The 27,985-nt window shown below is 37.6% G+C and overlaps 1 protein-coding gene across 3 annotated transcripts; it reads right to left on the bottom strand.

Moving 5' to 3' along the window:
* Position 1: 1 nt before the first annotated feature.
* tesk2 (testis associated actin remodelling kinase 2) lies at positions 2–27,751 on the bottom strand. 3 transcript variants are annotated; one of them, XM_052547833.1, is made up of 12 exons: positions 27,152–27,680; positions 26,838–26,946; positions 24,766–25,061; positions 20,512–20,633; positions 16,064–16,112; positions 8,005–8,151; positions 7,139–7,221; positions 5,698–5,782; positions 5,513–5,596; positions 5,294–5,380; positions 3,635–3,776; positions 2–1,967 (listed from the first exon to the last, which is right to left on the bottom strand). In XM_052547833.1, the coding sequence occupies exons 3-12, from the start codon at positions 24,988–24,990 to the stop codon at positions 1,066–1,068; spliced, it is 1,926 nt and encodes a 641-aa protein (XP_052403793.1). In that variant the 5' UTR covers positions 24,991–25,061; positions 26,838–26,946; positions 27,152–27,680; the 3' UTR covers positions 2–1,065. The 3 variants fall into 3 exon arrangements, with proteins under 3 accessions (XP_052403793.1, XP_052403794.1, XP_052403792.1); XM_052547834.1 differs by lacking the exons at positions 26,838–26,946; positions 27,152–27,680 and adding an exon at positions 27,687–27,751; XM_052547832.1 differs by lacking the exon at positions 26,838–26,946.
* Between the last annotated feature and the right edge of the window lie 234 nt (positions 27,752–27,985).

The following is a 27,985-nucleotide window of genomic DNA, read 5'->3' as shown; positions in this document are numbered from 1 at the left end:
ATAAAATAAGACATTCTGAATTTATTTTAAACAAATGGGAATAAACACATGCAATTTAAACAATTAAAGCCATATAAATGGGAAAATATGTCCTGATCTGTCTTTGGTAGAAATATACAACTGGACTTATACTAGAAATATACAAAACAGGACTGAAAAAGCAGAAATATAGAGTTAGGAATAAACTATCAAGAACTGACCATTTTCAACATGTACAGAAACCTCTATTCATCAGTTCATATAAACAACAACACAGTTTAAACAGTTCACAGACATAGTAAAATTACTTTTTTTTTTCTCATAAATATCAAAATAAATCCTCTTATTCTATAAAACTATCATGCCTTGGTTAAGTTGATTGCATAGAAATGTAGTGACACATAGTAGACTAAAAAAAAAGTTCAAACCATTTAACTTATTTCAAGTACAATTATGATTTTAAGTAGATACAGACATGGACTCATCTTTTAAAGACCTGAGAGGTCAAAGAGTGAAAATGATCCTCGTTTTGAAATGACCATGGCGCACACACCGTTAGCGTAGGATCAAAACAGGAGCTTTTTAAGATGCCAGACGACATGGAATGTTTGCTGCACAATTTCTAAGCCCATGCAGTGCAAAAAAGACATTTGTTCTTCTATCATATCTATAATTAAACATGCGACTGGATACAGTTTGTGGACAAAACGAAACAAAAAAAACAAAACAGCATATGTGGCATGTGCAACCAATAGCATGTATTACAAAGAAAAAAATATATATATACATCACAGAATGTGTCTCATCATTAGCCCTGTGTAAGGTGATGTCCAATGTATCTTCCCACTGTTGTTCTTCATAGTGTGATGGGTAACTACTACAGCATGGACCGGATCAGTGTTTCACACCTCTGTTTCCTGCTCTTTCCATCAATCAAAGCCACCCTTTTAGCTTAAGTTACAAAAATATACACAACTTATAATCATATTAAATATCTAAAGAAGAACATAATCTCTGTTCGCGTGGCATCTGATCAGTTTAAACTTGAAGCGTCATCAACCAGGCTGCCGTGTGCCCTTCAACCATCTAGATGTCACATCTGGAGATGCGTTCTCCTGTAGATGTGGCTTTGCAGGCGGTGAGGACTATCGGACAGAGTTCCTGTGGCTCTACAGACATGCTCGGCGTAAGCGAGTTCTTGTTGGAGATCATCAAGCCATCCTGGTCTTCAGCCTCCATGTCCTCACATAAGTTTCTGTTCTGTATCAGGACCGTGTCCTTATCGTCTGCAGGGCTTCCTCTGCTGCTGGAGCAGTCCATGGCCTCCGCTTCTCCTCCTTCAGAGGGGACTAGAGACGAGCAGTCCTCTAACGCTCCCTCTTCCTCCTGTCTTGCAGCTTGTGGTTTGTACGGAGGGATCTCAGTGACCGCGTACTTCTTAGCCCAGCTGCTCAATGCTTTCTGCTTGGTTTCACCGCTGGGCTGTCCGGCCTCGCTTTTGGACGTGGGGTGAGATGAGAAGAAGACATCCGAGTGGGGCAGCAGGGGAGAGCCGGGGAGCGAGTAGCACTGCCGACCGGGCAGCTGCCAGGTCTCCGGCCAGGATGGGAAGCAGTTGTTTCCGGAGGCTCCCGTGCTGATGTTGGCGTGAGGCTGGTATGAGCTTTGACTGGCGTGAGGTGAGTGCAAATCAAACATGAGCGAGAAGACCGACTTGCTGGGCATGTCGTAAAACTTGATCTTGCCGCCTTTTAAGTCCTCTCTGGCACTGAAAGGGTTGACTTTGGGATGGCCGTGGATGAAGCCCCTAGGTCCTGGGTTGTAGTAAGGGTCCTGGACATTCACTTTGCGAGTAGGCTTACGAGAGAAAATGTCAGACTGGCTCCGGGAAAGCCAGATGTTTCGACGTGGACGGGGGGACTTGGGTGGAATCTTGTCATCCTGAAAAACAAGAGGATTTAACCTCTTTATACCCTTTTCACCTGGACCTAGAACAACAATAAGAGAGACATGAGGCACATTGGGTAACATGAGATTAATAAATGCTTTACAAGTATTGTTCATTATTAACAGTAATTTCTGTACTAATACATTTTAACATTGTAGTTCAATATCAATTAACATCCACTACCATTCCAAAGTTCATTTTATTTTATTTTATTCAGCAGAGATGCATTAAACTGATCCACAGTGACATTTATTTTAGTGCAAATAAACAGTTCTTTGTTCTTACCTGAAAATAGTAAAAACCATTTCCACAAAATTATAAAAAAAGACAACGGTTTTCAATATCGGTAATAAGTAATGTTTCTTAAGCAGCCAATCAGCATATTAGAAAAAAATTATATTTAAAAATATATTAGAATAGAGAGTTATTTTAAAATCGCAAGAACATTTCACAATATTACTGTTTTTGCTGTATTTTTGATTAAATAAATAAAGCCTGGTGAGCATAAGAGACTTTTCAAATACATGGAAAAAAATTGTATTGACCCCAAACCTTTGGAATGGTACTGCATATTAATAAATACTATAAGAACAGATATTTGTCCTTAGTTTATGATTATACCAAATGCATTACCTAATATACTGATATTTATTCATTTATTTGACAAGTGTAAACACTGTAGCACTATCAAAACATTGCTGTGTTAGTCTGAACCCACTGGCTCAACCAACAGAGTGAGGTTGGAGTGTTGACCAATGGCAGATGCAAGAAATGTTCAGAAAACCTGTTTAAAAAACAAGATTTTTGCTAGTCACCAAAAAGTATCGACAATTTTAAGCCTGAAAGAATAATCTTGAACACTAGGGGGTGACAAAATCTGTAATATTCAACTGAATATGTGGAAGACGCAGCGCTTAATCATGTTTAACATCTCCAAACTCAAAAGCATACACCAGCACTGAGGAAAAAGAAGGAAAAAAATACAGTACATTAAGTGCAAAACACACCTTCAGCATTTAAACAGCTCAGAAACTGAGCATTACAAGGTTGGCAGTTTAAAAGTTTTATAAAATATTTAGTAGTTTACTGTCAATTCAATGCTTGTTGGCTGAATAAAAGTTTGAATATCTTTCTGACACGACAACAGACGTTTGAATTGTAGTGTATCTGAAGCATGAGGCTCAGTCAGGCTCTAATCTTTTCTAGCCACACATTGTTTTGTGACTTTTTTTTTTTTTTTGCTCAGGATATGAAATAGCACTAAACGGAAACTGGGCTTTGAGATTGCAAAGAAGAGAAGAAGAAAGTAAAAGCTGTGCATTAGAAGGAATTCTCACAAGGAAAGAACATCCAATCCATAAAGCTCATAGACAAGATGGCGTTACGGTCTCCAATCCTGTTAGTTTTCCAGTCTCCTTGTTCTTGGAACTCATTGGCCCTGCGGTATTACATGGAAAGTGAGTGCTGGATGGTATGAGCAAAGCCCCAGGGGGCGACAGGATGTACTAGCTCTCTGTCAAAGCAACTCACATCAAAGATGTGTTCAAAGCACATCAAAGCTTTTGGTTTAGTGTCACAAATAGTGAACGAAATATTATGCCACGGACACCTGTAATTTTCATCATCATATTGACAGTTTGCAGGTTAGACAAATCAATACTTGGGAGTGAAATAAACATGTTTGTGCATGTGTGTGAATAAACACACCTTTAGGCAAGGGTTTTTTCTCCACTTCTCCAGCGGTTAGTAGCATTCTCTCCCTCTCGCATTCGTCTGCTTTCAGCTTTCTTTGGATTTCTTCCAGCCTCTTTACTATATCTGGGAACGAGGGCCTGAGATTTGGATCCATCTGGGATATAAGTGGAGGCAACAAGAACATAAAAACACATCAGCATCTAAATCTGGGGAAGCACCATGTTCTCACTTCTGTTCTAAGAATGCTTATATTAAAGTGGGACGGTTTCATTTTCATGGTGAAAACAACTAACAGTGTTGTAGTTGCTCATCTGTTGATAAACCCAAATAAAATCAGTAAAATGATTTTTATATAATTATTATATTATATTGTATTTTATTAACCAAAATGGGTGCACAACAATTCAAAACCATGGGGTCAATAAGACCTATGTAAAACATTTTAGTGTGTTTTAGTTTCCATATGGTATTATGTCATGGATACTTGGGATATTTATAAGCGATGCTGTTCCTTGTTTGTATGTTGTTTGTGGAGATTTATTTTAGCTTCTGGGTTTTGAAAAATGTGATAACATAAAATCTAAACAGTTTGGGGGTGATAAAAGGCTGCATTAATTTGATATAAAATACAGTGAAAACAGCGACAGTTAGTGCTCAAGACGCATTTCTTATTATTATCAGTTGAAAATAGTTTAATATTGTCTGCTTAAATATTTTTAAGCCACAATCCATTTTCATTCAGTATTCAAAAAAAAAAAAATATATATATTTTTTGTAACATTATAAATGTCTTTACTTTTGAACAATTTAATGTGTCCTTGCTAAAGAAAAAAGTTACAGAACTTACTTAAGTTAGTTCAGTAACATTAACATTATGAATGGTAATATATACGGTCTTGACTAAAAATATCGTCACCCTTGGTAAATTTGATCAAAGGTGACTGTGAAAATAGATCTGCATTGTTAATCATTTTGATCTTTTTTTTTTTTTTTTTAATGACTAAAATGTATCCTTTCATTGGATAATAAGAATTTAAAATGGGGGGAAATACCATAATATACATGGTTTTATTGAACGAGTTTATAGAGTTTAAGCCCCTTTCACACAAACAGACTTTACTGGTAAATTACCGGTGAATTACAATTAAGAGATCATCTGTGAACAGGACCTTTTCAAAATTCTCTGCCATTCTCTGCCAGCAGGAGGTGCTTTTAGAGCAGCAGAGCAGTTTCCACTATAATGGCTGTACACAAATGCTGCTTTATCAGGCATAATATGCAAGATAAAATGAAAATGACATCGAAAAGTTTCCTTCAGAGATAGTGATATAAAAACTTTTGCGCCGGGTTTTGATTTTGAAACGTGCAGTGTTTATGTTTATTCAACGAGATTCAAGCCTTTTGAAAATCAATTTGTGGCAGTCATTTCTGATATTGTGGTGGGCCGCCAAAAATAAATCAATGTATGGGAAACATGAAACACTGAAGTGGATCAAAACCTTTAAATCAAGTTGTCTTATAACCTAAAACCAAAATGCGTTCTTGACTTGAATTATCTTGAGGATAACTTTGATGAACTTTTTTGATCCGCTTCAAATGATGACTACTGTATTTGGCGCCTTCTCAAAAGTACTACAAGAATCACTAATGGACTGATACACAGAAACTCACATTGCAACAGTTGAAGGCAAGCTGTATGAAGTCTGAAGGACAATCTCCAACCATGTGCTGGAAGGCGTGGTAATCTAAGCCAAAGTTCTGCAAGGAGCCAAAGTGGTGGTAAATGTCACACTCAGGGCAAATGGTTTTTAATGCCTACCATAACAAGTGATGTAGTTACAAAGTTTCAAAACATTCATTGAACAGGTTTAAAACTGAATTACTGCTCACTTCAGTGCGTGGTAGGTAGTCAGGGTCAGCCTGTATCCTTGCAATTATCTCACACAAAATAATGCCATACGAAAAGACATCAGCCTAGAAATGAATACAGAGGAATGATAATGTGTTCTGAAAGCTTCTGGCAAGAAACAAGTCTTGTGATAGTGCTGAGTGTCAACTGCAACTGAGGATCAAACCTTCTCGTTATACGGCTCATCTCTCAACACTTCCGGAGCCATCCAGAATGGGGATCCCACCACAGACAGCTTCTCCCCCTCATATCTGAACACAGAATAATGGTCAAAACACACTGTATAAATACAGGCACTTAAGAACTTACAAAGATTAAATACACCCGGAAGTTCAGCTGAGGCTGCAGTACTTTGAAAAGGGAAGTGTTTGAAGAATGTGTGCTGAATAGGGAAGGGGTGACCAGTTGATCAACAACAGGACTACTCGATTATCTGTCAAATTTTTCCTCTTTTTTAGTTTCAATGTTTTTAGCGGCAGTGCTTTAAATAGAACTTCTGTCAGACCGTTTTACACAGCATTGTCTTGCACGAGCACGAATGCAGCATTTACTGCACATTCAAAGGGAAAGTTCACCCAGAAATTGTAATTCTGTAATCAATTATAGATATTTTCGTTCAGTTTTAAAACACAAATGAAAATAGTTTTAATAAAACCTGTCTTTACAGACATGAACAGATGTTATTTGATAATTGAAGACAATTTAGGCTTGACGTGTGAGAACAAACCTCATTGGTTTTTGCCAAAGCTCAAACTTGCTTGCATGACATGGCTTTCGCGCATCGAGCAAGCATGTTTGACCTTACACGTTTACATATTTTGTGATGTACTCTATGTAGGTGTGTTTGCTATTTTCACATATGAATAAAAGTCTTCATTAAAACCAATATTTTGATTAAACAAATTCATGTGGGTAACTTTAACTATGTCTTTATTTTTGAAGGGTCAAAGTTTTGGTTGAGTGGATATTAAATGGATGAACAGGAATGTTATTAAAAATATTTCAGTGGAGGGTTTAGTTCAATTTTTATCTCTGGTTGAACCAATTGAAATTGAAAATGATGTGTAGGTTCAAAAAAAGAAGCAGATTTAACAAGTTGCTTGAGACCCCTGCAATCGGCTTTATCCTGTCAAGCTCAGTCCAGCTGCTTTTGAAAGCACATCTTGAAAGTGCATGTTATGTAAGCATTAAATAGAAAAACGAGTCCACTGTGGTCCAGTGAACCTGAAATCCATCTAATTACACAGAGCTTCCAGTTTATAGAGATTAATTGACTAGTTGTTCTGGTAACCAAATCAACTAATTGTTTTTTTTTTTTTTTTAAATATCACACTAGTAGTGCGGAGGTCATTGGAGAGGAAGGGTCTTGAGCTGCTCTGGTATTATTAGCCCTCTTTAAAGTTGACTTCAGATGGTCTGTTCCCATCGAAATCAAATAGCATCACCCCGTCAGTACTGCTTGCATCTCACCATTGCTTCCTTTCAGACTGATGCCAATAAACAAGCAGAAGGATGCCCACTCTCTTGCTATAATAATCATAGGCAACAGAGTGACATTAGTGCACAACTTACTTATTTTCTAAGTCTCTACATTGCCTTTTACTCACTCATGACTGGGGATTTTCTCAGCAAGGCCGAAGTCTCCGACGATCGCAGTGTAGCCATTCTCATCAGACTTGATCAGGCAGTTCTGAGAGAACATCAAAAGGAAAGAAATAGTAACTAGAAGAACATATTGCTCCTCCCACAGGATACCTTACTCTCGAGATTCAGTCAATTAGAATCCCTTAAACAGAAAGTAATGATGTAGTGAGGAAAGCCATGGGGGTGATTCCCACAGGGTATAATTATGGGAAGTCCCACAAGTGCTTAGGAGAGAACGCAACAGCTGGAGGTAGAGACAGCATGTCAGCACATGCCACCATCGAGAGCACTGTGAAAACTAAATCAAAGCACCTGTTTCAATAACAGTCTGCCTGTTGATAAAGTTGCATCATTAAACCCACAGGACAAGTGTACCTCCAGTTCATTCTGGAATTGCCTATCTTCATAAAGCTAATAAAATCATGCAATGTAATGACTATTTATGACATTACATACACACACACACACACACACCTTTATTCAGCAATGAAGCATTATATTTGTCAACAGTTAAGGCATTTATAATGTTACAAAGACTTCCCTCTCAAATAAATAATTATTTGATAACTTTTGAACCATCTATTCATGAAAAACTTTCAAACTTTGACTTTCAATGTTTTCAACATTGAGAATAACAATAATAATTCTTGAGCACAAATCCATACTAGAATGATCTCAAAAGGATCATAAGACTGGAGTAATCGCTGAAAGTTCAGCTGTCTCTTCACAGGAATAAATTATACTTTAAAATATATTGAAATAGAAAATGTCCCGATTACAGAAAAAAACAATTATATATATATATATATATAATGACAGAGTCCCGTACCTTGGAAGTGAGATCTCTGTGAAAAATGCCCCTGGAGTGAAGGTAACTGAGGCCCATGGCGATTTCTAAGGCCAGTTTGACCCGTGTGGCCCAGCTCAGGTACTTATTGCTGTCCAGCAGCTGCTCCAAGTTGCCACCATTAATATACTGAAAAAAGAGAAGACATATCATGTGACAAATATCATTGTCTCAATCTATTTGTAGCCCTAAAATGCTCCATATTGTATTTAAGAGGGTACAATAGATAGGATGATGGGTTAAATTTGACTGGGTAATCAAAAACAAGTAATGCAAACGCCTCTGAATCTGATTAAACAATTATCTGATATGTACAACAATAATGTGCAATAATGAAATCTGAAGCAACTTTAATCTTTGCATCATGGGGATCATAATTATATTGATGGTCACAGTACTTGGTGTTTACAATACCGAAGTGATTCCAATCAGTTTCCTGTGGGTAAAAGTATTCCATGCCAACTCTCAAGTGGATTGGTTTTCGAGGCACAAAAGCGTGCAAATTAGCAGAGCCCAGCAGGAGCCCTTTAAGTGCTTCTGTTTCACATAGTGAATTTGCATGACAGCACCATCTGATAATTAGGCAATTATTCTGCAAGAGACACTAACTATTCTTTTGCAGCAGTGAATGGTTTATGTCTGATTAACTTTAAAACAAGTCTTTGAGAGATTAGCGTATGTGGCGCACATGCTACTAACTAGGAGGCTGATGCATTCACCACGGGGCACTGGTCTCAACCAGTGTTGTGTACTCGAGACTCGGACTCGGTCTTGGACTCGGTCTCGAGACCGTATTTTAATGGTCTCGGTCTTGTCATGGACTCGTGTGCATTTTGACTCGGTATTGACTCGGACTCGAACATATTAGGAATCGGACTTATGCCCGAGTCCACTCGAGTCCCAATCAAAATATTTCATGATTATAACTGTATGTTAATGTTTATTTGAATTGATGTTAAATTGAAATTGATTGACACATCCAATGACTGGTGATTTTCTTTTGACGTGAGACGTTAAGCCAGCGACACACCGGATGTGTGGCGCAAGCATCTCAGCTGCGTGGCGTGTCTGTTTTTAATTCGGCTCCCATGTTAACAGGTTAGATCTTGCAGACTGCCTGCGTGAGACGCGCGGAAAACCCGTGCATGCTAGAAATAGAACCGACGCATATTTTTAACGTGACACTCGTGCATGTTGGAAGCGTTTCCAGGCAAAATATACTAGGAAGATATGTCATTTTGTACACAAATACATATTAATTCATGACATTTTGATATTTGAAAGTCTATAGGTTGGCATAAATTCAGATATAAATGTAATTTAGAAAATAAATTAATAATGATCGATTTTCAAATATTGCACCTGTCAAACATACTCTATTTTGTCCTATCAGTAGGTGTGTAAAAAAAAAAAAAAAAAAAAAAAAAAAGTTGATATTGTTGTCATGAAGACAAGAGCCTGGTTTTTCGGCTGCCTCCCTCTATGTCTCCTACAGCCGCAGCAGCGAACCAAGCGCCGCATGCAGGCACGCTTCTGGTGTGTAAAGACAGAAAACGCGAAGCAGCCACCACGCTTCTGGCACACAGCAGAGATGCCACGCAGCCAGTGTGTCACCGGCCTTAAGTTACCCTCCTGCCATCCGCCTGTAGTGATCCCGCTTTCTAGAAAGCCACATTGCTACATTATTTCTCTCAACTGTGTTATTTTTTACAAAGTAGGACAAAATGGTTTACAGAAAAAAAAGAAAAAAAAAATCGTTTAATTAAATTATATAATGAATACAGACACAGACTGACTGTCTCAACACTAAACATCCCCCCCCCCCCCCCAAAAAAAATGTCTGACAGAATGCATTGAACTTATATGGCATTTCATCCAGCTTTCTTCCCCTGGCACATACACACTTTTGCATGAAATTTTCCTGGACAGTCAGTCGGCTCTTGTGTGTATGCCCTCCGTAACTAAAAAAAACTTGGACTAGTGTGTATTTTACCCTTAAAACGCACCATCCAGGGAAATTAGCATTAGATTATCCGATGCTGTTACAGAAAGTGATAAAATGGTAACTGTTGTCAGTCCCCGCTTCCTCTGCACCAGTAGAGAGAGTTTTTAGTCTGGGTGGATTGATCATGAGACCACATCATGCTTGGTTGGGTAGCAGGATGGTCTCCTCACTTATTTTTTTGAAAAGTAGTTGTAATACTACAGTTGCCCATCTGTAATCTTCACAACATCTAAAGTGAACATAATCCAAGCCATTGTAAGGATATTAGCAGTCATTAGTTAAGCTTCAAGGTTAAAAGTTATGTAAAAGCTGTTACAGTTGAACATTTACAGGTATAGTGGTACAGTTATGTTACTTGTACTAGAAGTGTTATGTAGAATTACAATATAGAGTCATACAGTAATGTTATGTGTACTAGAAAGGTTATATGGATGTGTATAGTGGTACAACGATGTTATGTGAAAATGAGCACTTAATATTGACAAGTAACAATTCATAATACTAATAAAATTAACTTTACACCCCATACTATGTGGCCCTTTTACCCTTTATTGTTTCCACCTAACATTTTACATACTCTTGAAGATTTCTATAGGTCTTGTCTGAGACCCAATCTCTCTGGTCTCGGTCTTGACTCGGACTCGACCCTTTCTGAACTCGGTCTTGACTCGGACTCGACCCTTTCTGAACTCGGTCTTGACTCGGACTCGACCCTCTCTGGACTCGGTCTTGACTCGGACTCGACCCTTTCTGAACTCGGTCTTGACTCGGACTCGACCCTCTCTGGACTCGATCTGGACTCGGACTCGAATGAGCTGGTCTCGACTACAACACTGGTCTCAACTGCATCCTAATTTTGGGTTGCCTGAAATGATCTGTCCTGACAGATAAAGGGCTCCACATTTAGCTAACAAAATTAGCCACAGCTGACTAAACAGAGAAGACCTTGGTACGCGGTCAGCATGGTGAGGTATCAACAGGCAGACAAGACGGCTGCGTGGAAATGACAGCACCTTCCAGTTTCCCATAAAGCTTTGGTGCCGTGTCCCGACTCAAGCTGTCAACAGACCTACTCCTTGGCCCTTCATCCATTTTAATGGCTGCTACCATATGAGTGAGTAAAATAACCAAATAGGGTTAGAGCCTTTGTAGTCTATAGGACTCACATTTGCAGGCAAAGGTAGAATCTTGATGTTCAGCTCACTCTCTAGTTATTCTCTCAAAATCTGCTGTCCACAGCATTACCTTGAGATCAACATTTACAAAAAAAAAAAACACCAGCAAACATCTAATTATCTGAATTCCCTGGAACTTCAAATTGACTAAATGAACACTTGTCCCAACTGGCCCTGTCCCAAATGGCACACTCAGCCCTCTCGGTCCTCCAATGAGTCAACACTTTTCTGCATGGGATTTTATTGGCTAATAGTACACTGTAAAGCTCAACAAAAATGTCAAGGATACATAAGCATAATCTTATTTTCAGTTATCAATCTTGTTTTTAGAAACAAACCATTTACAAGCAGCTATAATTAATTTTGTAAGCAAAAGTGGGTGAAGGGCAGCTTAGGAAAAGCTACACATGGCATGTATGAACATGACATTTGTACATGGTATAACGGTCAGCTAAGCCAAATCTGTCTGGTAGTTCCGTCTAATCCCATTTCTCCCTCTTCTTACAGATCTGATCTCATGCACAACATTAATCGTGAATGCAGGTCAGGAAATCTTTCATTTGGAAGTGCTCCGTTGGCTTCATCTTTCAGTGGGTTAAAGCTAATCCTACTGTACATCACACCATTTGGTCAGCGTTGACTATCTGATGTGCTGCCAGACTGATTTAACCCTTGTGCGGCCCTCATTTGGGAGTCACACTCAGGGTCTTCAGGGGTCATAAGTGACCGGACACCTAAAATGTAACTTTTTTGCCCCCCAGTAAAATCAGTGGAATATATTTTTATTCAATAATATTTTTTCTTTTTTCTTTTGTATTTTGAGAAAATTTTAAGGTATTAATTCATATTTATGCAATAATTATGAACAATTTTTCTCATAGAAAATAGTACATAATTTTTTTTTTCTAATTTTTCTAAATTATTTTCGAATTAATGTTGTATTTCAGATTAAACCAGAGACTAGGCCTTTCAAATACATTTTTTTTGAAGATTTTTTAGCGCCACCTGGTGAGAGCAAAGAAAGAAAAACATGTAAGTGCATGGTGCAACCACTTATTACCAGTATAGGAATCTATAGAGAGGCTTGTGAATTCCCTTATTGTTTTTAGACATAATTGCTTACTCATATTAAGTAGTGGACTTGAATATATATTAATACATTCTAAAGAGTACTTTTTGTATATTTTTTTATATTTCTTCTGTTATAAATAATGATTTCATGCATTATTTGCATTAAAGTTTTTGCATTATGATTGCAATCAAACCTGAACATATTGTTCAGTGGCACAGAGCTCCTGCAAAAAAATAAAAAATAAGAATCCTCAGAATGGTGCAAAGGACCAAGTCTGAGTTTCTAAGTGCACTGACAAACCCAAGAGGCAGCGCTTGCTTCTCATCGCTGTTTTACAGACAGCAGGTCATAGGTGTGTGCGTGTGCGCGCGTGTGTGCGCGCGCGTGTGTGTGTGTATGTGATTATTTAGAGTGTCATACCTTCACTGCTGTTAGATTTTCTCTGCATTATGACTGAATTATTGAATGGATTTCACATTCTCAAAACTTTGCTCTGTGTTACAGACACAGTAGTTCATAGGTGTCTATGTGTAAGTATGTGTGTGTGTGTGTGTTTGTGTGTGTGTGTGTGCATCTGTGTGTGATTGGATGTGTCAATATCACACTCTTGATGTTTTATAGTGTTATCCCTTCACTGCTGTGCACTTTTTTTCAGTTTTGTGATCGATTTGTAGATTGTGTACACAAATATTCTCTGAATTGTTGTATTTTTGTCTATTTCCCATTCATTTCCTATGGACGGTCATTTTTGACCGAAGACCATGAGTGTTACTATTTTTTTTACGCCCACTTAGACTGTTCGAATCATGCCCTCAATTTTTTTGTATGTTCACACCCCAAATGCCATGAAAGTCACCGCATTTCATATCATTCCGATGAAGCTGTGATTTTTAACATTTCAAAACGTAAAATATTCCGGTCGGAAATGACCGAAGACCGCACAAGGGTTAATGGAACAAAAAGGAGTAGCCCAGGTTAAGGTCTAAAGCTGTGCTACTTCAGGTGATTAGGTGACTGATGTGTATGTCTATATAGAGCTAATCCTCTTGGTGAAACTGTAACTTTGAGTGTGTTGGGTGCTGATGCAGGTTAGAACAAAGGATGGAAACCTTCCTGCATGGCTGATTTCATAACTGTTGAGTGATGAGAGAGCTCATTTAATACACTGTCAACTCACTCAGCGGCTCTTAAATTAAGTGTCTGTATGAGAAAAAAAAATGAATGGGAATTCCTAACAGCATGAGCAACATATGGCCTCAGTGGCTTTGAAAAATAGTATAATCCCTCAGCAGCCCAGTGATTACCACTGCACTAATACTTCTCTCTGTCAACACGCATCAAGAGCAAAGGTCACAGGGCACAGTATGAACAAGTGACCTTCAATGATTTCAACTACAATGGAAATACTAACTGAGGCTTTGTACTTTCTACGGGAAAAAAACTAATGTCACATATCTAGAACAGGTATCAAAGCCAGACCAATGCATAGTGTAATAAACTACTTAATAATCTAAGTTTCCTGCAATGCAGTCCAATCCAAGAAGGCCTGAAGATGACTTAAAAATGATTTGAAAGACAAAACAGTTTTGCTGAATACCCACTCAATGAACTTACATTCACTGTGATCTATGCACATTATACCTAAATTTATTTAAATAACTAAGCATTTTATTTATATATAAACTACTAATTTCCTGCTTAATAAGTAAACCTCTCTTTCCTGTGAAATCAGAAATTATCTTGACGCTGGACCACAAAAGGGTCAAAAGGTCAAAATTGAGATTTAAACATCATCTGAAAGATGAATGAATAATTTTTCCATTGATATATGTTAGATATATATGTTTGATCCCCTTGGAATTATAAGGTTCTATCTGCGTTCTGAGCAGTTTTGAGATATTGAGCTTCAAAGTTTTCGCATTACATATAGGAAAATGTATATGGGGAACAAGTTTCTTTCAAACATGAAAATAACAGGGACCCTAAATGTATTCTAAATATACAATATCAAAATCCTATCGAATTTGTAAATGGGGATTTTTGGAATGAGTCAAATGCAGATAGAACCTTCTAATTCTAAAAAAACACTTTTCACTTAGAATTATAAGGTTCTATCTGCCAAAACATTATTTGAACATTGAATATAAACTTAATGTTGTAACAATGTCTCAAAATGTGTTAGAAAGTAAAATTTTATCCTTTCTATGACTTTAATTTAAATTTTTAGCACTTTCATGTATTTAGGACATTTTAAATTAAGCAAGGTAGGTCTAAATATTTTGTTGAGTGCAGATGTTAATTTTAGTAACAATTTGGTGGATAATTAAACACATTATTGCAGAAATTGTAACTTTAATCTTTCTTTTGTTTAGACCGAAAGAAGCTACAGTAATATATCTGAGCAGGACTTTATTCCACCTAAAGTGGGCCAGGTAAAATGGCTTTCTCTCTAGACATCAGTATGGCTGAAATAACATGCTAATGTTTATTGTTATAATTAAGACCCAATCAATTAAATTGTTGACTATTTGACCTATAAGGCATAATATTGACATTTTAAGACTTTAAAAACTGCAACAACAAAAAAGAAAAAAGACATGTTTCAGCAAATTAATTCATAAAGTTTAATAATCATTGAAAAATGATACACTGACTATATATGAATCACAAAAAAATGTCAGACTCATTTTTTAAAACACATAACTATTATTATTTCGAATTCGAGCTGCGGTCCTTGACAAGATCGTCAATAAAATTGTAGATCTTTAGGTTTCTTAAAAACTTTGTTTCGTGCCATAATCCTCACACTGCGATCTAAAGCCGGTGACACGACATATAAAGTTGATCCTGATTGGTCCTCTTCTGTGCATTCGAAGTGCTGATTGGCTCACGCAGATAGAACCTTATAGAGCCAAGTTAGAGTTCGTCTTTGTAGATAGAACCTTTTTGTTTTTTCAATAAAAAGTCCCAAAATGTACACAACTTCAAAAAAAACATCACATAATGTAAATAAGTTGTCACAGAATAAGAATATGTGAATAACTCAATTTTGACAAAAATGTCAGATAGAACCTTATAATTCCAAGGGGATGATATGTTAGGATTGGGCAATATTTGGCAGAGATAAAATTATTTGAAAATCTGGAATCTGAGGGTGCAGAATCTTAATACTGAGAAAATTGCCTTTAAAGTTGTCCAGATGAAATTCTTAGTTATGCAGATTACTAATCAAAAATTACGTTTTGATATATTTACAGTAGGAAATGTACAAAATCTCTTCATGGAGCATGAGCTTTACTTGTGATTTTTGGCATAAAAGAAAAATGTATTATTTTGACCCATACAAATGTATTTTTGGCTATTGCCAAATGCCCCAGCGACTAAACAGGATTTGTGGTCCAGGGTCACATATAGCACAGTAACATTCATTCAAGCAGCATAATACACCCACACAGTTTGAGATGGTAAAAACACAACATGCCTAAGGGGACTGCCAGTGGGCTCTATAATAGAATATTTCCCCTCGGGCCACTGTGAACAAAGACTTAACTGTTCAATGTCACAGTTGATTCACAGATTTAGGAATCAAAAGGTACACTGCAAGTATAAATGTAATACAGAACTTCTGGTACAAAATGCTATCTTTTGCCTTTTTTCCAAGCTAGAAAGAGGCCAAGTGTGATAAAGGAGTCTTTGTGTGTTAGGTACAGCTAATGAAGAAAAGTCAACTCTCTCTTGTGCATGAGGAGATGTGTGGTGAATGAAGCATATGAGTCTGATGTCACTTACCTCTGTGAGAGCATGGAGTTGACCTTCCTGTACACACACCCCCATAAATCTACAACACCACAAAAACAAAAAAAGAAAGGTTGTTATAATTTTAATGCTCTGAAGCAGCAGCTAAGTGTTTAAATAAATTTTTAGGATGCCAAAAAAAACAAAGTAAAGGGTCAAGGTGCAATCAATGGAATAAGAGCAAATTCAGGATTATTGACTAGAATGAGCTGCTGCTGTTTATACAAGCGCTAACTTTCTCTGAGGCTGCTGTACAATGGGCTTATTTTATGCTCTACGTTCATTTCTTGTGTCAAAAATGGGTTTTACAAATTACACCATAAACTCAGACAGGTTTATGGTGCTGTACATCAACAAAAGCTATAAAATGTGAGACTGTCTCCAGTCAACTGGAGGGTAAAACTCTGATGTAAACACAGGCACAATGGCTGAATAAAGGCAAGATCTCTGCTGTAAATAAAAATATATATATATATTTTTGAAATTCTTTAATAAATCTGTAACTTACACTATCATTTAAAAGGTTGGGGTAAGAAAGAAATTAATAATTTTCAGCAATTGTTCAAATTAATCAAAAGTGATACAGACACTTAAAATGTTACAAAAGATTTCAATTTATATAAATGTTCTTCTTTTACACTCTCTATTCAAGAATCCTGGCAAATGATTCAGTTTCCGATAAATAAGTACTGGTAGTGTATGAATGCATAAATATCCATCTCAATTTTGATGTCTGATGTGCCACAAATCTTTTCTTTTTTTTTTTCTTTTTTCAGAATGTCATCACTTGCAATCAGTCAGAAAGATCAGATTTGAATAATACAGCCGAATTGTATGCACAGTGTGAAGCACACACGATATACACACGCAGTAGCCTTTAACCACTTTGTTCACAGCAATGACACAATGTATCAATGTCTCTGAATGTCAGCTCACAAGAGTCATTAGAAAGGATAAAAATTTGTCTGTGTTTTCAAAGTTATGGCCCCACAGAGCCCAGGACTGGATTTTATTGCGGGTCTGTGTTGGGATTTCTTCAACAAAGCTCCTGTCTGCACTACGGTCCCTCCACTCCGATTCAATAAGACGTAACAATGGGGTGATTGTAAACCACACACAGACCCTCTCTCTCACTCTTTCATCCACCCACAAGCTCACATTCTGCTCTACAAACAAGCCAAGTATCACAAAAATGGAAATCATAGCAGACATATTCAAACAGTAAATCATGTGTACTGCAGCATTGTTTGAAAGACAGCTGCTTTATTATTCTGGGTAGCCTTTTGTCACAAAAACACATTGATCCCAGGATTAAAAACATAAATAAAAAAATAAATAATAAGGTTACACTTTATTTTAAGCTGTCCCTGTTACAGTGTAATTATATATTTAAGAACCGAGTAATCTTAATCACCTACAGGTACATGTACTGACTACAGGTGCATCTCAATAAATTAGAATGTCGTGGAAAAGCATGAAAATCATTTTATTTTTGGTCTTATGAAGTATTCTATTTGCTGAGATAGTGGATTGGTGGGTTTTTGTTAAATGTAAGCCAAAATCATCACAATAATAGAGAACCAAGACTTAAACTACTTCAGTCTGTTTGCACTGAATTTATTTAATACACGAGTTTCACAATTTGAGTTGAATTACTGACTGAAATTCTAATTTATTGAGACGCACCTGTATATCAGATTTTTTTGGTGATTGTCGCGGACAAAAATCCTTGATTTTGCGGCACGTTTTCTTATGGAATGCGATGGAATATGCGGGATATTTTTGCAATTTTATGCGATGAAATTGCGTGAACTTGCAAAAACTGCGGTTTGATGAAAAAGAGAAAAAAATGTGATTCCCCCAACACCTTTTTCTCACTAGGCTACTACCTTAATGTAAAGAGTAATTTCTTATTACTTCCTATGATAAGCGAGCATACTAAACCACAGAATATTTAAATTGCAATCTCTTACTGCAACTTAATTAGTTTACATACTACTAATATAATTACAACTGTAAGTTTTTGGTACTGTTCTGTTATAAAAAAGTGCAATCTTACAACTGTAAAGTTGCATCAACTTCTGAATGAAACTACAACAGTGTTAGTAGCCTAGTGAGAAGGGGGTGTTGGGGGAATCACCTTTTCTCTATTTCATCAAACCGCAGTTTTCGCAAGTTCTCGCAATATAATTCGACTCCACTGTCATGTAACAAATCGGGAAACTGCTTCGCGCGTTTTTTGGCGCTTATTTTTTTTGCCAAATAATAATGATTTGCGCGCTTCAAGTTTCACCCTGGTTTCACAGCGGGTTTTTTTTTCTTTTTTTTTTTTTTCATGGCAATAGGGGGAAAATGGCGCTTTAAATGTGTGAAGTAAACGCAACATTTTTCAACTTTCTGCTAATATATATATGTGAGTTTTTTGCAACGAAAATACAGGGATTATGAAATCATGCTAGCCCCGCATATTTTGCTTTCTAAAATCGGCAATTTATGCGGCAAAAGAGCAGCATATTTGAAAAAATGCGAACCCGCATAAATATGCGGCCTTTGGCGATCGCATAATCGCATTTTTCTGGAGGGACTGGTATACGTTACGATTAGGATTACTTGCATGTAATTATGCATAATTTATTGTTATTACAATAGTAAGTACATGCAACGTGTAACAAGGACAGCTTAAAGTCTTACTAGGGGTTGCATGGTTCAACTTTTTCACGGTTCGCTTCGTTTCACAGTTTTAGAGTCATGGTTTCAGTACAGTTCGGTATGTGCTATGTTTATGGAAAAAACGATACTTTCTGATTAATAAAAAAAAGAAGAAGAATATTCTATCCAACTACAAGCAACAGCACAAATAAATACAATTAAGTAAAGATAAGTACAATAGAGATAGCATAAGTTTTTAGGTACAGAAATTGAATAAAGTAATCAAATGTAAAAGAGCATTGCATGGACTTTATAAATTAAGATTATTCTTTATTAAAGTTACAAAAGCTTTTTTATCAAGAGCACTGAGTGATTTCTTTGTTGTTGCCGTTCGATTAATATAAAAGACTGTAACTTTAAGAGAATGCACTGATCCAGTGCACTGATACAGTCGGCCTACATTCAGCCGGCTATGTCTGCTGTAGGATACTTACCAAGATGGGCATTTTGAGAAAGCTTTTGTCTGAATTTGTCCATAGCTTAATATTTGCACGCGTTCTGAGGTGCGGGTTTGCATGCTTCGGATGAGCGCACGCACAAATCTCCTCACTGCGTGCGCGAGCTCGCATCCTCTGGCTCTTAAATGTTTAAACTGGCAAAGTTTAAATGAGTTTAGTTTAAACGCATATTAACGTGTGCTTTTCAGATCTCATCTGTGAACACATGCTATCAGCACCCAGATGATGACGGAATAAATGACTGCTCATATTCCAGAATACAGCATCTGCATTGAACAAAAGTGAATGATTTGTCCAGGGTTGTGTTTTTTTTTCTTCTCTCATCGCTGTTGTAATGGCTGGGAAGCCAGAATGTGCATCCATCAACAGAAACACATATTGGCTGAACCCTGTTTGTTTTAGGCCTACATGTTATTTAGCAAACCATATTACCTTGTGTGGTGAACCGAACAGTTAGTTTTTTTTTTTTTTTTTTTTTTTTTCAGCAAACCGTGCCACCCCTAAGTGTTACCAAAAATAACAAAACAAAGCTAATAAATAAAATACCATACATAGGCAACTAAAAATAATAAAAAGATCCAATTCCCCATTTCAACTCCAGATGCAGGTAATCTCAGCTGACAAAACTCACCAGTTCTACACTAAGAAAATGTCAAGAACCAAGAGGACAGCTTTTTGATTTCAATGAAATCTAAACTCAGGATGTAATTTCACTCTATTGTTAATGGATTTCTGACCTGATTTCTGTGGAACGAGGAGAAAGAGCTCATCACTGCTTTTCCATAACAAAGGACAGAAAGATTCACATTGAAAGCAACACTTCCACGGTCTCACTTATTTAAAAGATTGCATTCATTTTGAGCCACTGGCAGTGCATAAAGCGAGACACACTCCTTGTTCAAAGAGTAGGAAACCTAATATTAATATAAAGCTACATCAGCCACTGCTTTATATGAACATTGCAGTCGTGTTTTTCTTTGAAACACATGCTATTTCTATTTTCCCATTTAGTTACAAGCTTGTTAAATGTAGTTTTATTGGCATCAGCTCCTTAGTTTCTTATTAGCATAGACCACAACTTCAAAAACCAGCTTTATAAAGTAACCGCACAGAGACACACGGCAGCAGAGACCTTTCAAGAAGACTGGCCTTGAATTTGCAATAACTGTCGTGGCCTAGGTTTGAGCCTTGCACATTTTGCAATCTGCATGATCATGTTAATCCAATCCAAAAAAAGTGTTAACCCACTGTGATAATAGTGTACTGAAGGTAAACCTGAGTATGTTGGGGTGAGAGAGTCTGTTCATGAGTTGAACTTCTCGCAGCATGTTGGCACGATTACTGCTCAGCTTGTTCATCTTTAGAGCCATTACCTGGTCCGAAGCTCTGTGGCGCACCTAAAACAAAGGAAAATGAGAAATTATCTTTCAGCTTACTTCTGAATTTGAACTAAACCATACAAACAAAGAGTCAGAGGAACTCATTTAAATATTTAAAAGCTCTGAGCATTCATCTGAAGTTAAAAGAGATACATGTACTGCAGCTTTTTGTTCAGTGCATCTCGGGCCATTGCTTCTCTCACGCTACTATCCAAAAATTGCACTGGAGAAAGTGAAGCCCAAAGCATCAGACCAACAATACCACTGGAAGTGCCATATATAGCAAATGAGGTCTAAACGTACAGTCATTGTTAAAAAACCGTTATTTCAAAACCAATTTTTGTTGAAAATACTTTACACTGTACTGCACGACTGACTATTGGCCAAGTGCTTCGCAACATTTCTGAAAAGTGCCTCTGCAGATGTTTTCTAGTTTCCTCTTTGTGCTTTCATCTTGCTGACCAATTAAAAGACATTTAGGAAAAGAAAAATCAACCACAGGATTTCCTCACGAGTAAAAAAAAATAAAAAAGAATCATCATCTACGTTTCTAAAATGTTGACTTCCTCAAACTGTATGCAGTGATGGAAAGACTCAACACAACAGAAGGATTACTCAAAATTCAGTGCTAGGGAACCAAAACGTTGAAATCTGTGGTTAACTGCTGTGAATGTTGTATCCGTAATACATAGCAACAATTTTTGAGTGTTTCCTTTTACTACGAATGCATTGTGCAGACTGTACTGCAACCGATCTCATTCTGGGGGATCAGCAGTCTATGAAGAGCCCATTTCGTGTGCCCTCCTACAGTGAGAGCCGCCTGTCAGACATGGACCCAGATGCCTCCGCTACAGCACCCAAACTCTCAATCTGTTCTGCTATTATCAAGTCACAGCCTGCTGCCCATGCAACCAATCCAGCATCCTAGGGAAAAGTTTTGGTTCCTCAAATGTAGTTGGTTTAGAGTGTTGAGCAACAAGATTATTTAGGGACTCTGCATATTTTTATATGTTTGTTTGGGCTTACCATATGGGTAACGATTGGAACTCATTTGTTCAAACAAACTGGAAAAGGTTATTCTTGCATTAGCTTTCCAGACAGGTTCTTGCAGACCCCCAACACAGCTGGTATTTGGCTCACAGTATTACTCCTGCCTGCACCATATGCAGACACCCCCTACCTGCAATCCTAAGACCATTCACTCTGCTTTAAACCTCAGCCACCTGTGCGCAGAAGGAAATATTCTAAATAGACATAACAAACCACTAACAAGTAGTGCTTATCGATTTTAAGAAGGTCCATGGGTTTAAACTGTAGCTTAATAAGGGCTCCAAAATTTTTTATTTATACAGAAAAAAAGCTGAATTGCTTCTTGATTTCAATTCACTGTACCCTCCCCCCAAACTCTTTTTAAATGAATAATATATATTCAAACAATTTACTTTTGCCCTTTTTGTCTGAATCTTCCTTTTAAGGAATCTTCCTCTCAATCTTGCTTATATATCTTTTTAGCTTCATGCACCTAAGGCAATACGAGTTGAACTTTTATTATTATTTAAACTGCAGAAGAAAAAAAAAAACTATTTGCATGTGCAATTCAAAGTTCATGAAAGGCTTAAACATTTGCATTTCTTGGACACTCGCTTCATTAAATAAAAACTAAGGTTAAAAGTGAAAGTGCCTGCAAGATGCAAAGTAAAGGTAGATTAATTCTTTCGAGTGAGAGTGTGTCTACATTATAAAACAAACATCATAAAAGAAAAACCACACTGGAATAATTCATTACACTCTCAGAAATCCTGCAAACATTTTGGGGTACAACTTGTCACTTGGGCACTACCCTTAGGGAATTTTGTGTACCTTATTTATTTTAAGGATACATATTGTAAGAAAGATATTATTTTAATCAGAGACAAATACTGCTCATGAGTGAAAGAGTTCACTGCTATGACAGGAATTGATCTTGGTAATGGGTCATCATGCACTGTTCTCTCAGGGCTTTTCTGACCTCAAAACTTCATTGAATTATTCACAGAAAATAGGCTACTGTATTCCTGATGCTCAGCATCAAGGGCAGTACTCAATTTAATGCAGGAGGTCATCCGGTTTATGTGCAAAACTAAAAGATTATAAATTTCAAACTGTAATCAAGAATACAGAGGAAGATTCATGTTGTAAACACCATCCTCATGTTAAAGGAATGGCAATTATTTGACATCTGTCACACCAGCCTACTACTTGTGTTTGAAGAACAACGAGAAATCTTTATGCAGGTTACTGGTTAAAGGACTAGCTAAATCTATCCCATCTAAACAGGCTTTTTAACTGACTATTAATGTCTTTATATAAAGAAACAGGAAACTATTGGGGTGAGAAAGAAGGGAATGAGATCAGGACATGAACCAGGCAGGATTTGAACTTCGGTCACTGTCGGCCAATGTCAGGCATTGTTATGTACTACTTTAGACCCAAAAGTATCCAAACAGACTGAGTTTTGCTGCATTTAAACTTTAACCACAATGTTTCAGCTTCACGACAACGGTGTAATCAAAAGTGGATATGTTTGTCCCTTGCGTTTTTTAAAAAGTTTCATGTATACACGACAATATTTTTAAAATGATTAGCATTTACACATTTCCGCGAAAATGGCCAAAAACGTTGTGTTATGTATGCCAGGCCAGTAGTTGGCACTGTCACCTTGTTAGTGAACAGTACCTGTAGGGAAGTGACGATTATGTTATATATATGATGCATCTTTGCTGTTGGTTGTAATATTGGTGAAGTAAATCCACACTTTGCTGAAGAAGCATTATCAAACGCTTGAGCAGCAACAACAGTACCATGTACTCCGCCATTGTGGTGTATGTTTGATCGCGCTTGCCTTTAAAATCGACACGGTACTGTGCATGTCTACATACCTAACTAGGGATGGGTACCGAAACCCGGTATTAAACTGGCCCCGGGGCTAAATTATGAAAGACCGTAGTATCAGTATGATCTGACGGTACCGGTTCTGCTTTCGGTACTGGAGGGGAAAAAAATAATGTACTATGTATTTTTGCTTAATAATGTTATCGTGCACATTTTATCTCACCAAACATTTCTAATGTGTGATCATATTAAGACGTTTGTCTGTGAGATCTGCGAGATCGCTCATGCGCAGTCATACACACACCACAACGAGCGAGGCGCACACACACGCAAAGGGGCTGTTCACATATCATGTCTTTTGCGCGCTCAAGTTCGTTATTTCAAATGCAGGTGCGCGGTATGCGCGCTCATAATGGAAGCGACACGGTCGCGATGCGCATGCAGTCCGACGAGCTCGTTTTTTCCAGGCGCGTCTGCACCGCGTTTTTAGATACGATATGCAAACGGCCCCTTACAGTACAAAAACTCCTGCTTAATACAAAGAGTGACGATGGCAAAACGTTCCAAAGTGTGGTTATACTTCACTAGAGTGGATGCAGTGGTTGTCATAAGATGCAGTGGTTGTCATAAGTGCAACAAAATTTTTGCATGTAAGGGCGGAAACACAAGCAATCTGTCAAAGCATCTTTCAAAAGTGCATTATGTGCAGACAGTGAAATGCAAAGTTTTCGACTGCCTAACACAACACAAAGTACCGATAAGAATACCATTAAAGTACCGGACCGTTACGCAGTATCGGTAAGAGTAGTAATACCGTTAAAACCTTAACGATACCCATCCCTATACCTAACACGTACTAATCACGTGCGTGACATCACCGTTTTCAAAGATTTCCGTACTGGGTGTTTACACGGAAACGATAACTATGGTGTTTTAAAAAAACTTGCACTTTGAAGCCCATTTTCTAAAATATGCAATTGCTGTTGTCATGTAAACGAATGGGCAAAACTAATAAAAAGTTTATATAAAACATTTTTTGGCTAAAAATGGCCCCTAAATCTCCATCTATCTTTGAAAAAGGCTACACAACTCTCACCTCCTGGTGTGCAAAAACTGTAGGAGTTATCAGACCGCTGAATCATTTAATCATCGTTTTCATCTTCACTTACAACTATAATGAGTAATGTCAGAACTCAACTCTGCAGGTGGTTTGGTAAGGCCATGTGACTAATAACTGAAATCGAAATAATGGCTTCTTGTCATCACACAACAATCTTACCTTGTAGACCTCTGAAAAAAACCCAGAACCAATCCGCTCGCAGATGAAGTCATCAAGTCGGGTCAGGCAAGAAAAGGCACTGATGAGGGCCCGGTAAGACGAGGGACACACTCTGTCCAGCGGTGCCGGACTGGTTTCTGCACCTCCTCCTCCACAATCTGGGTCCTCCAGCCGATCTGGCCGCATGGGGAACCCAGCAATGGAGTTGCGTTTGCTCCGCTCCATTGCTACAGGTGCACAACTAATCTGGTAGAGTATCAATCACCGGTTCACATTTTTGAATGTTCTTCCCAGACCTACAAAGGAATAAACATATAAATAGATGAGTAATACATTGTTAATAATAAGACGTCTGATTATAATACCCATTTTTACAATAACTGTATATTTGACTACTTGTAGTATTGCTTCTATTTGAGTGAACAATATATAGTGATGGAAAGCCTAATCCCAAAAATGCTGAACAGAAGTAGCAACAGATTTGTTCTTCTGTATTGGGATGTACATTGAAATAAAAAAGATCAATGAAAAAGTACAAAAGTTTTTATTCAGTAAGTTGTTGATCGGATGCAGACAGACCTTAATGTGAGTTTGCATTCTGATGTTTAAAAGGAGAATCATGGTAAAAAAAAAAAAACATGCATAAAACTTGGCTTGAAAATGGATCAGCTCGACTGCATTTTCTGTAAATGAACACAGAATCAAGCAATTCACACTCATTTCCCTTCATTCGTCACAAAAACACAGGACGGATATGGGATAAACTGTCACTGCAACATTCCAGTTGTAAGCTTGGGAACAAAATAGAGAAATAAATAAATAACACAAAACTCAGCCAGGATCTAAACACTGCCTTCCCACTCTTACATTCGGGTGCCACACCCCAGTAAAAGCCACTTTAAAAGAACCAAACATTTACACGGGCCTTAGGCTGCTCAACAGCTGGCTCTAGTCACTACAGTGTGATAAATCAACTCAGTCCTTTTCTATAGATCCCCACCCCCTGTGATTTTCGAAGGTGTAAGGAAGGAGCCAATCATATGGCTAACCTTCAAGAACAATTAATGTGGGGTGGCCCTCTGTTTTTGTTTCCATAAACATTCACAACTAAATTAGGCGATTTACAGTAGAAAGCTACCAAAACTGTTGCACGCTCAGGGAAGGGCAGGACTACTAAAGACAAGCCCTAAAACAGCTGTTTTGGTCATGATTGCAGTGGCAGCATTCCACAGAGCTCTTTTCAAACTTGACCTTTAGTTAGTACAGCCTTAAGGCAAGCCAACATTCAGTGCTCAGCTTACTGCATGATTTGACCCATATACCAAACTCTATTTTCCCAAAATAACACTCTGAGCCTGGAAATAAGCTTATCCCAAAAATGATGCACTAGGTGCCAACAAAGGGATTTCACCAAAAAAAATGGCAGCTATGACAGTAAGCTGTCAGTACAAAATACACAATAAGTCCTTCTTTTTATGTAAAATTACTCTAATATTTGATATCCCATGATCTCTTGCAACCAAAAAGACAAATTCCAAAAGAGGTTGTAATGCCTTCACATTCTACAGGTCATTCTACAGGTATTTTAAATCACGTGATTAGACACTACAACCCCATTTAGATGCTCGCTGATGATGTGAACAGCAGCATGTCTGACATTCCAAAGATTAGGGGAAAAAAGAGAAGTACATTTCCATCGTGTACAAATTTTCAGTTCATACCTCACATATATATATATTTTTTTTTTTTGCATGCATGCATTTAATATACTGTACAGTAAGGCTGTGTTTTTCATGAATCTGCTTAACTCCTCAAAATCTGCTCAAGAAGTTGCTAAGTGCTTAGACCCAAATAGGCCTACTAATGACCAGACTTAATACACTTTACAAGGTTAAACGCATAATACACTTCACAAGTTTAGTATATAGAATTATATACTAAGAGGAAATACGTTAAGGAAACTATGGCAACGGTTCCTAGCGATCCGGGTGAATTTGCAAACTGCTTTGCACACTAATTGTGAGTGTAAGATAAACCAATAACGTTAGCACTAATGTTTTTACACTGCTTACTTAGTTACTAGGGAAGCCAGCTCACAGCGGACGCGAAGAACAACTCGGAAGTGCAAGTGTTGCAATCCGAGATCGCACAAATGATGAGGACCGAAAGTGAGCTCGGTTGCTGCAAAACAAAAAGCACCAGAATACCGCTGAGAATAGTGATCAGGTGCAACTGCATGCTGTCATTAAACTGTTACTCATAGGTGGAGACCAAAGCACACTTAAATTGTTTACTGACACACACGCGCATGCTTATCAAGTTTAATGCACTGTAAAAACAAAAAGAAAACACCCTATTGATTCCCACACAAAGTTCAGTGTCTTACCTGGTCATCAGGTTTGAAAATGAAGCAAAGATATTTTGGCGGTCCAAATGCTTCAGTTAGTCCCATTGCATTTTGCAACAGCAGACGAGGGCCATATACTACAATCCATATATTTACATGCATATATAACTGCTTGTTTAGACCGAGCGTCGGCTAGGCTATATTTGAACTCCACGACGAATTCAACACAACAACACCATGTGAACCTGTTGAAACTTAATTTCCCGAAACTATCACAAACTTTGTGATAGAAACCCAGTTTTAACGTGTACAAATAGACAAATGCGTATGTTTTGTCGCGCTGTCCACAAACATGAAGCGGTCAGGAGAAAATAAATAACGCGCAAGCTCTTTCCAGAGAGTCCTTTCTATATCATGCCAGGCTCTTCGCTCAGTTTCTATATCCCTAACTAATTTAACAAGCCGTGAATCTCCAAAGTTGCTATTCCATTTAGCGTGAGTGAAAATACAGTGCAGTAAATTCAAGAGGCAACCACTTCCATAAGAGTTGCCTCTCCCCACAGACCGAACTTACGTTTCTATTTGATGGAGACAGGCGTCGCCGTCGGCCATAGAGATACAAGAGAACTCTTAAACTGTGTTGTTTTGAACCAATCACCAGTGAGACTGAACGCACTGTGGGCGGTTTTTTGATTGATTGACGTGTCCTTGAGCGAATCAAAATGTTCTCTCAAGGTGTAGCTGTCTAATGATAGGCTTGCTTGTATAGCATAGAATACATAAAAATAGATTCACAAGAATAAATAGTTATATGGTTGTCTTCTAAACATACCTGATGGTTTTAAAATGCATCGCTTGCAATTATGGGATCAA

This window comes from Carassius gibelio, chromosome B2 (assembly GCF_023724105.1).
Source record: "Carassius gibelio isolate Cgi1373 ecotype wild population from Czech Republic chromosome B2, carGib1.2-hapl.c, whole genome shotgun sequence".
Taxonomy (NCBI): Eukaryota; Metazoa; Chordata; class Actinopteri; order Cypriniformes; family Cyprinidae; genus Carassius; species Carassius gibelio.
The sequence above is the reverse complement of the archived record's forward strand: the minus strand, read 5'-3'. Positions and strand labels throughout refer to the sequence as shown.